This window comes from Rhineura floridana, chromosome 6 (assembly GCF_030035675.1).
Source record: "Rhineura floridana isolate rRhiFlo1 chromosome 6, rRhiFlo1.hap2, whole genome shotgun sequence".
NCBI lineage: Eukaryota > Metazoa > Chordata > Lepidosauria > Squamata > Rhineuridae > Rhineura > Rhineura floridana.
The window spans coordinates 37,526,494-37,537,106 of record NC_084485.1 but is presented as its reverse complement, the minus strand read 5'-3'; the positions used below and the strand labels follow the sequence as shown (position 1 = coordinate 37,537,106).

Genomic DNA, 10,613 nt, shown 5'->3' with positions numbered 1-10,613 from the left:
GAGGTACCAGCTAACCATCTCGCCGTTGAAGAGAGAGAACACTGGGGAGAAGGCTGAGTAAAAAGACAAGCCAGCTAGAGACGCTCGGCTTGCGACAGGCAGCGAGATAACAGGCCGAATTTAGGCTGATGCAGGAAATCTATGCATTTTTTCTAAAGGGGGTGAGAAGGGGCGACCGGGCGCTTTGCTCCAGTGGTGAATTCATCTGCTTCTGTGTAGACACCTCGGAGAGGGAAAAAAAACACGAGAAGAAAAATCTGGGTGGGGGAGAAAGGGGGAGAGGCAGACAGAGAGAGCGCTCAGATTGGATTGGATGGTTTCCAGCCATCCTAGTTTTATTTAAATGTCTCTTTCCCACCCCAGTCGTGTCTGTATTCGGAGTTACCCTCTATGCCTATCCGCACACAGTGGCGTCTGCCTATCTTGTGTCAGCTTCATATTTATATGAATCTGTCTGTCTCTTTCCATGCTGTAGCTGTATCACTATGATTCTTAGGCTGCAATCGTGCATGCATACTTACAGCCCCACCCTAACCATGCCTACTCAGAAGTAAGTCCTAAGTAAGTAAGTAAGTCCTATTGAATTCAACGGGCCATTAGTGTAAGTCCCATTAGTCCAAGGCAGGACTTGCAGCCTATACTTAGGCATCTTTGCCTGTTTCATCCAGTTCCTGTAGTCAAGCATCCATCCTACAAGCGCTCTCTCTCTCCCCCCCCATTACTTCTAGTCATTTGTATTTTCTATCCAGTAACATAAACACACAAGCATGCACATTTCACCTTGGCTGTGTTGGGCCTCCTACTTCTGTCCTGCTAAAGCCGTCTGCATAAAATGTTAATTTAAAAAAAATTAAATTTCTTTTTAGGGTAATTTCCCCAATCACGCTCTGTGTGTGCGTGTGTACGTACGTGTCCACACACACACACGCGGTTTTAAAGCAACAAATGTGATCGAATTTGTAGAGCAGCTAAGGTGGAAAAATCCCCAAGAAACTCGGTCGTTTTCAGTGAAGTTTCATTTCCCCTCTGAGCTCGGAACAGCCTTGTTGGAGCGCATGTTTTGAAACGGCCCCCAGTACCAGAATATGTGTGTGTCAGTGCATTACTATGCATGTTTACTCAGAAGTAAGCTTTATTCCCGAGCAAGGCTGCAGAGGATTGCAGTCGGTGTGTGTGCGTGCCTGCACGTCTCTCCCCCCCACACACACACGGCACTGTTATATGCCCATCAATGTGTCCTGACATCCTTGGAACTTCAATGGATGGAGCCTAAGAAACGCTCTCTTTTGCAGAGGCGGCACTACCAGGACCTACACTATGACCGCAACGCTGCAAGATGAGGCTGCTTCCTCCTGGGTCCGGCTTTTCTCGTCGCTGTTCAGCAAGTAGACAACTTGCGTCCACTGCCAAAGGCCCAACTTGTGTCTCCCTGCAAAAAGCCAAGGCCATCTTAGCAGGGCCGCAGCTCAGGGGTAGGTAGGTGAGCGTGCTTTGCACGCGGAAGGTCCCAGGTTCGATCCTCGGTGTTTCCAGGGTGGGCCGGAAAAGACGCCTTCCTGAAACCCAGGAGAGCAGCCGCCAGTCAGTGTAATCACAAACTCGATATCGATGAGCCAGCGGTCTGGCTTCATATCTAATGCGGCTTCCTATGTTCTTAGCAGCGGTACAGTTACATAATTTCAGATGCTGAATGTAATGATCTTCTGCCACCCTTCCTTCTCTGATGGCGTGATCATGAGGATTCCTTGACTTACTTCACAATGTGGGAAGCTAACCCTGCTAGGATTGGGGGCCATCCTGCTCATCCTGCTGAGTGGGGCCCTGGACGTTTGCCCTCAAGTCTGGCTCCGACGGCACCACCGGGTCTTAGCCTGCATTGGGTCCAGCTCTTGAGTGCTGTGGCTCCGGGAAAGATTTCTCGGGGAGATCTGCTCAGTCGCCTTTTTATTTCCCCAAGCCTAGCCAGTGGTTGATTTTTATTTTTAAAGTAAACTAAATTAAAATGTATAAAGACGCTTCCTACAGAAACGGACCTTTGCCCTTGAACCTTCCCACTGACACAGTTATTTGATGGGAATCCGGGCGCCTAGAAAGAAGCTCCCTTGTACTTTTCTGTGGCCTGTTTTGTTGCAAGGGGGTGGGGATGGTTGCTCAATTAGCTGCAGTGATTTATTCAATGCATGCATGAGAAGACATTAATATGCGATGGCAGTTCCCACGAACGATATTCCTCCCAGGCCTTCCGACAGCCCGAGCGAGGGGAAATGAAACCCTACCCCCCTCTTCTGTAAGTCCTGGTCTCTCTTGCACCGTGCTGCTAGCGGCGGCTAACAGGAGGCTCTTCTCCTCCCACCCATCCTCTCTATCAGGCAAGTAGGGACTTGATCTCTCTGGAATGCTTGCATCCATCGCTGTCTGGTTAAGGTGATCAATACATAAGCAACGTTTGGGTTTGTGTGCGCGCGCGTATTGTAATGTGGTTGAGTGCGTCCTCCCATATTTAAATAATTCCCACCGACCCCTTTTCTCATGCCTTGTAGGAATGACCCCTCCCTCTCTTCTGGAAGGGCATTGCAAGGTGTATAGCATATACACGCTGTGCTCTTAAAAGGAGTTTAAAAAACAAAAACAGAAACAGCAACACACTCACTGTTCGGATTTCGTACCTGTGCAACCTGCCAGTCTCTTAAGATCAGAGGCCCTGAAAGGGCGGCGTTTTGCCATCCGGATCCTGCAAACATCTGCCTGGAGGTCTATATTCCATTGGAATCAATGGGGTTTTAATTGAGCCGCACTCCCAGCCAAGTTTACTGGCGCGTTAAGCCCCACGCTGTTCCATGGAGCTTACTCTCCTGGTCAACATGCCTAAGGCTACAAGCCCGGCACACTTATTAGGAAGCAAGTCCCAATTCAACTCAGCCCGGCTCACTTTCTGAGTTAGCATGCTGAAGTCAGGCTGGCTTAGTGCAATGTCACCCCCTTTCCTCCTACACTTACACACGAACCTGAGCAGGGGGAGTGGAAGACCCATTCTGATCACCCCGAGGGTACCTAAATCAGTTCAAAATAAATTCTCGAGTATTTTTCTCTTTTTAAAAAAAGTATGTAGTCAATGCAAGTTGACATTGTTTCTGATGATGTGGCAACACATCTGTTTGTGTCAGGAAGGGGAGGCAGGAACCGTCGCTGCTGGGTGGTCTTCCAGCTACTTCCACCATCAGCCTAAACTCAACGAGTCCACAGAAGAATCGAACGTGGTTAAAGCACGAATCAGCTGTGGCGGCGATTGACAGAGGCGAAGGTCACCCCTGGGAACAGAGGTCGCCTGGGAGATACAGATCTGTCAGAGGCAGGTGAAGCTGAGCTAGATCAGGAAATACAGAACTCCGAATTTAGATCTGTTCGGGCAATGTCAGTGTCCTCAGGCTAGCACCCCGCTCCCCAAACCCCGCGAATTTCTGTTAAATTCCAGGGGAGTTATTTCCAAGGATTACCCCCGGTACTATTCAGGGTCAGAGTTGCTCCGTCAGTCACGCTCTACTTCATGAACACATTCACAGCTTATTTTTGCCCCGGATGAGGGGGTGGGTGGGTTGCTGATTCTGCATGAAGGTGTCCGCCTCGGGAAGCTCGAGTGGCAGTTTGTATGTGTATATGTGCACATAGCCGCTCACCTCCCCCGCCCTTCTGTAAGCCTTGTCAAGCTTACAGGATTGGCCTGGATTTCTGCCCGACCACCGTAAGCCCCCTTCCACTGTCTGAGAGTCAGTGGATTGGCTTGCCAAGGACTTTTTTCCCCAAGCCTGATTAGACTTGCAGCTCCTTATCTGGCCACCACCACCCCCTCCAAGCAGCCTAGAAGTCAAGCTAGGGCAACCTCTCTTAGGTGTAAAACTGCACTGAAATCATGGGGAGTAGTATAGATGGAGATGTGCAGAGTTAGCATATGTTTGTGTTTAACCCTTTGAACGCTCCTCTCCGTGTGTTGCCAGATTTGGGGGGGGGGCTAGAGACAGGCCAAGGGACTTGCACTCAAATTGAAGGACGTAAGCAATTTCAGCTGCCTAGTGGATCGGATTGTTTGGTCTCTTCTGAAAGGGTACAGACAGGCAGACCTTTGCAGAGAGTGAAAGTGCCCGATCCGTGGGGGCGCTTTTAGCACGGGTGTAGTGCTGTGCTCAGGGTAAAGTTCCTTAGAGGTCTGTCCATTTCAGAGCAGCAGACGGTCTTACCCGATCCCCCACCCCCATTCATGTTGTGAACTCTCTGTTTAAAGACACTGAAGAAATGGACTAAAAGAAAGCCAGAAAACCTCAATGTTATACCCACATCCTAAACTTCTTTGTCCTGGAACTTCTCGTTAAACTCAAAGGCGGTTGCTTCCAAGTCAACGCCTTGAGAATCAGAATGTAGGGTTTCAGTTTCAAACAAACCAGAATATTATAACGACTAAAACAGATCACGGAGGCCATGGTAATGGAATAATAATAATAATGTCTATTTCACCTTACCTTGATCCAGCATCTACAAATTAAGGTACAGCGCTTAGGGGTGTGTGAATGTGTGTGACATCTTGGAAGTGTCCGGGCTTCTATGTACGCTTCAATGGGAGCAATCCCCTTTTAACATGATGAAACTTACTTCTGAGAAAATAGACATAGGATCAGATGACAGCATGATGCTTTAAAAAGTACTTTGGGTTATAAGCACCTTATCGACCAGACTGGAAGTACACAATGCTAGGTCGCTTAATTTGATGAATTTGGACCCAGATAATAACAATAGCAATAAATACCTTCTTCCAGGAATCCAGCTCACAAGTGGCAAGAGAACCACATCCTCCAAAGAAAATGCCATTTCAATGATATCAGTAAGCAAAAATAGGAAACAATTTTAATAATAAAAAAACAGAAACCAGTCTGAATAAAACTACAATAAGACCAAGAGGGTTTTTTAATATTTTTCATATCATAAGCAGGATTTTAAATTGATCCCTTCAGAACGTTTACATGAAATAAAAACATTTTTTCTCTCTGCTGCTGCTGCAATGTTGCGACTTCAACACAGTTGAATCCGTAAAAACCCAAAAGCTCAGAGGGGTATTTTTTTTCTTCTTCTGATGCATGACTATTAATATCCACAATATTTAAAACGGCAAGCACCATGCTCTTCATTTTTCACGATTCTTGGTATTACTGTTAATTTATAAACTAATACAAACTTAAAATGCATCCGGCCAGCAGTGCCAGCAAACCCTAAAAGAAAACTAAAAAATAAAGGTTTTCATTTTGGTATTTTTGTCAGTGCAACGTAAAATCCTTTTACTGACCTGCAGGAGGAAAAAAAACGAACACCAGAAAGGGGGGGGAGTAATAAAACACCCATACGACTCCAAACTATTGACTATTAGCAGATGCGAAGAAATTTGGCTAAACTCTCACTGGCTGCATATAGAAGCAGATTAAACATTGCAAAAGAATATACTTGAAAAAGTGAAGTCGGTCTTCAAAACCATTTTTAAAAAGAGCCTTTTTAATGCATTCAGAATCCATTCATACGCTTCCTCTGATCAACTTAACTCCAATCAGAACGCAAGCACGTGAGCTGCTCAGGACGCAGCCACTGAAACTGACTCGCAGCTTTAAGGAATGAAGCGGCCAATTGTTGCTGGGGGCGGCGGGGAACTAATCGCAAAGTCCTAACCCTTTCTTATTTTCCTGAGTGTGTGATAAAATCGGGTAGCCCCAAACGGAAGATTGGTATGGACTGATGGACTGTGGTTAAGCGACCCAGCTTAATATTAAAAAAATATTCTTCCTAGATTACTAGCCTTTTAGCTTTCTGAAGGACACCCCTAAACACACTTGCAAGTCAAGTCCAATTTACTTTAGAGGAACTTGTACTTTCTAACCACACAGATCAGGAGGTCAACCCCAGTGATTTCGGAAGAGTTGACTTCTAAAGTATATTTAAGATGGGGGGGGTGTTAAGAGGTTAGGCTTGTCACTTTCTCTGCCCCAACAAAAACCAAAATGAAAACTAAAACAATTAAAAGAAAGTTACAGCTTCTAAAAGTGCACCAAATATACAAAGTTGTTTTCTGAATGCAAAAAATGCCCAGAATTTATCATTTTCCTTTTCGTTCTCTTTTTGTAAGTGTATTATTTCTCTAAAGAACGACCAAAACCTTCAAAAAGCCACAGCTTGCTGAAATGTTATGATGATTTGCCCTGTGCGGGTTGATGTGGCTGATATTTACAAGCGAACAGAGGGCCCAATCCACCAAGAGCAGTCCTAATCCTTTCAATGGGACATGAAGAGGTGAAGTTCCAGGTGGACTGAGCCCAGATTATTTATTTTAAAAAAGAAAAGAAAGAAATAGAGAACTAGGAACAAACAGTTGCATGAGCAGTAGAAAAAGAGGACTTTATATTTATATGTATATATATATAACTGTTGACATTTCCTTACTCAATGAAAGAAAAGGAACGGTAACAGAAGAAGCAGCTATGGTCGATGATCAACAACATGCGAAAAGTTTAAACAAGAAAATGGTACAAAATAGAAATTACCATACATGTCCAGCATGCAGGATTAATATTCTTAATGCAGATTTTTCGTATTTTTTCTCTCTCTATAATCAAGCAGGCAATAAAACCGAGGAGTTTCCTCTCTCCTCCTCTCCCTTTTCCTCTCTTGCATGGCAACGTCCCAGTCACTTTCTCAAAGGCAGGCAACATAGGAGGAGTCTGCGTACATTGTCCTCTCCTCTTTTCCAGGTAATTTGTGTATTTTGCCCCCTCTTGTTTTCTTCCTTCGGTATTTTTTTTATTTGTTTAAAAACACACGCACACAACTCCAGAGCAGATAATTCTAGGTGGCATGTCCAGGGCCCGTCCCTTTCCTTTGCAAAGTCCAGGTTAAAGTTCTACAAGCAAGCAATCGATTCGTATAAAACATCTTTTTGAAACAGGCCTTTTCTTCCCCTCCCCACCTATTTCTCTCTCCCCCACCCCATTGCAGCTTCTCTCTCTCTTTCTCTCTCTCTTTCTCTCTCTCTGGCCAGCTAAGATGAAAAAGTTGCGTCCCTCCCCCTCCCCCTCAGATCTTCGCAGCTAATCTATAGGAAGACAAGTCGCTGCAAAAACAGCAGAGTCCTGGATTACAGGCAACTCCTCCCCGCCCTCGCCCCATCCCAGGCTCCTCGGTTATGCTTCTGACTCTCAGCTCAGGAGGGTGGGATGGATGGGGAGATGTCAGAGGGTGGGAGAGGCGGGGCGGGGGGGTGCGGGAAAACATATCTCGGTTGGCTGGGTTTTTGTTTTTTGTTTTTTTAAAAGGACTCACATGAAGAACTCGGGAGAAGATGGGTTGTCGCTGGTGGATCCGGCCTCTCGGAAGCCATTGCTGGCCAGTTTCTCGCACTTGAGCTTGTAGGCGTCTCTTTCTCTGGCCAGCCGATTGACTTCTTGCTTGAGCTGTTCCACCTGCTGGATGAGCTGGGTCTTCTCGTTCTCCAGGTGATGCTTCTGCTGGACCCGCTTGTACCTGCAAGACTGGGCATAGCCTCTGTTCTTCAAGGTCCTCCTCTTCTGCTTGAGGCGGATCACTTCGTCCTTGGTGAAGCCCCTCAGGTGCCGATTGAGCTCTCGCACCGACATGGAGACCAGCTGGTCATCGGAGAACCTGTCCTCCACGCTGCTGGAAGAGGAGGAAGAGGAGGACGAGGAGGAGGGGTGAGGCTGGTGCGGGTTCTGGAGCTGCTGGGAGGAGCCGGAGGCAGTGGAAGGGGTCGGGGAGGCCTGGTGATGGTGAGGGTGGTGGTGGTGGTGGTGGTTGTGGTGAGGGTGTCCGTTGCCGGACAGGTCTTCGTGGGTGACCCCCGCGTACTGGTGGTGATGATGCTGGTGGTGGTGGTGATGATGGGCGGCGGCCCTGAAGCTCTCGAAGCCCTGGAGCTGCTGGGGCACTTGGTGGGACCCGATGAGGGCTTCCACTGCGTCCTCTGGGGTGAGGTTGAGCGCCTCCGGGTTCATCTGCTGGTAGCTGTTAGCCATCCAGTAGAGGTCCTCCAGGTGCGTCTTCTGCTCGGTGGGGCTGAAGCTGGGCGAGGAGGGCACCGAGCTGCAGGGAGTGCTGATGGGGGTGGAGGAGACCGAGCCGGCCGGCTGGAGACGCGTGCAGTGCCGGCCGGAACGATCGGCTCTGCCCAAGGGCTCCTTCTTCACGTCGAATTTCATCAGGTCAAAGTCATTGACGTACTCCATGGCCAGGGGGCTGGTGGGCAGCTCGGGGCCGATGCTCAGCTCGCCAGCCATAGCGCTGGGCTCGAGTGGGAGAGTCTCCTCTCCCGGTGGAGAGAGGGGCTCGGAGGAGGAGGGCGGCTCGCTGCCTCGCCGTCTCACTCCAGAGTCCAAGACTCCGCGGGGCCAGCTAGCCCGAAGAAACTTTCTTCGCCGCCTCGTCGCATCCAAGCCCAGCCCAGGAAAGAGCTAGACTCACACACTCTCTATGTCACTCTGGGCCCGCGATGCTTCCTTCCCCTTCGCTCTAACGGAGACTGTGATGCAAAAAATCAGAGCGATCTGTCATCTCCTTCCCCGCCACCCCTTTGCCAGAAACCCGCTGGCAAAAGGCAAAGAAAAAAAGACCGGAGGAGGGGGGCGCGGAAAAATCCCCCGAAGCTGCTCCTGCGTGTTTGTGTGTTTTCCCTCTTGCAGGAAGAGACGCGGGGAAAACAGATATACAGCAACAACAATCAGTCTCTGGTTTGTAAGTCCGCCTTTCTTTCGCCCAGCCCGACGACGGCAATCTAGGAGCAACTTTTCGCTTGCTAAGGAGAAGGGCGGCTGGTTGGTTGCGGTTGCAGAGTTAGGATCGCGCTGGGAAAGGGGAGGGAGAAAGGAAAGGGGAGGAATGGAAGGGGGGGGAAACCCAGCACCCACGCACCACCACTCCTCCTCCTCCTCCGCGAGCTGCGCTCGGCTTCCCAGCCGCAGCTCCCAGCGCCGATTGAACAGCTGTGATTCGCCCAGCCTTGCCTCTTTGCTACTTATACGCTTTTCTTCGATGACACTCAGGCGAAAGGGGCGGGGCCGGCAGAGCGCTCCGACCAACCGCGGCTCGGACGCGGAGTTCCCGGGGTAGCCGGGAGTGGGGGAAGGGCCGGGGCGGGCTTGCAAGGAGGGTGACAGCTCCCAGCCAGTCAGCTGACTCGCAGCTGTGGAACGAGCTGGCGCAGCGAGCCCGCCGAGCCTGGCTTGTGGTCCTTTCATGTTTTTATCTTGCCCGGCTCTTCCCGCGCCTGTCTATGGCTTTGCAGTTGACACTCTCCCGTTCCCCCCCCCCACACTCGCAGTTTGGAATGGGTTATTAATTCTCTTTTGAGAGCCATCACCCCCAGAGCCCCTGTTGTAGGAAAAAGGACAACAAGAATTTATTTGCGGGGGAGGGGAGAAAGTGATAATAAAGGATCATCATCTTTTTGAGGAGGAAAGGCTGGGAGGGGAGGGTGTTTCTCCCCCAAGATATTAAGGGCAAGCCGGGATGAGGTGTGCGCGCGCCTTCATATTGAAGGATGGGGTGGAAGAAGTCTGCGGACATGGTTACACGGCCAAGACTGAATATATTAGGTGTCTTTGTATGGGGGGGAGCGACACCCCACGTTAGAAATCATTTTAAAAGCAAGAAACGCAGCAGTGCTAGAGCCCCTTGCTAGGTGAGTTGAGGGATCAACTAGAACTATATTTCACTTCTGCGGCAGGCCTGTGATTTACCCTTCTCCGCGAGTGACTGCATGCAAAGAACTCATTTTGCAAGGTTTCCCCCCCCTTTTTTTGTCCACCAACACTGTTTTTGTTTGAACATTTTGTAACGATTAAGGGAGATTAAGGCGCTTTCTCTTTTCAGCTGCTCTGCTCCAAACAGACATAAAGCGCGACCCCAAGTGGTCACACGGAGAATAGCGCCCAGTTGCATATGACGAGAGGGGGAAAATGATCAGAGCAAGAGGTGAAATTGACGAATGCATAGCTGTAAGAGGAAGAGAAACTGCAGGGACACCCCAAGTTAAGTCAGTAGCGGGAGAGATCCGGCTTCCGGCACCAGCACAGCGTATTAGATCCAAGTGGTCCTTTTTCACCAAAGACTGCTGGGTGATTCATTCGTTCACCTGCCATCTTCCCACAGAAAAGGTGCATACATGTATACGCAGAGAAAGGGAGAGGGAGGGAGAGGGAGGGGGAGGGGGGAGACTGAACAAATGTTCTATGACCTCTGATCTTTACATTCAGATACGGAAGAGGATATCTGTTAGTGACTGATACACAGAGGTTCCCCTCCTTTTTTAAAAAAAAGATACGATCAAAACTTTAAATAGAACTGGGTACTGTGGTTTCTGTTTTATTCTAACCCGGAAACCGCTAGATGCAATGGAAGCATGGATGGTTATGCAGTGCCACGTGCGACACGAACGTAAGGACAAACGTGTCTGGTTTTGTTATCTCAGTCTTCATCGCGTGTTTTTCCAAGGAACTTAATGGCGTGCCACTTCACTCTCTGCCTCAAACAGGCTTGGAACTGAAATTCTGCTGAAACCACCGGGAAGTTGGAGG

General features: G+C 48.9%; 1 protein-coding gene across 1 annotated transcript; it reads right to left on the bottom strand.

Moving 5' to 3' along the window:
* Positions 1-4,924: 4,924 nt before the first annotated feature.
* MAFB (MAF bZIP transcription factor B) lies at positions 4,925-9,020 on the bottom strand. The gene is made up of 2 exons (XM_061631493.1): positions 7,348-9,020; positions 4,925-6,928 (listed from the first exon to the last, which is right to left on the bottom strand). Exons 1-2 carry the CDS (start codon positions 8,316-8,318, stop codon positions 6,874-6,876), a joined length of 1,026 nt encoding a protein of 341 aa, XP_061487477.1. The 5' UTR covers positions 8,319-9,020; the 3' UTR covers positions 4,925-6,873.
* Positions 9,021-10,613: the final 1,593 nt, after the last annotated feature.

Bases quoted from the DNA above. Each gene is read 5' to 3' on its own strand.
- MAFB (XM_061631493.1), bottom strand. From the start codon at position 8,318: ATGGCTGGCGAGCTGAGCATCGGCCCCGAGCTGCCCACCAGCCCCCTG. The intron at 6,929-7,347 runs GTGAGTCCTTTT...GCTTGCTTGTAG, and splicing joins TCTTCTCCCGAGTTCTTCAT to AACTTTAACCTGGACTTTGC.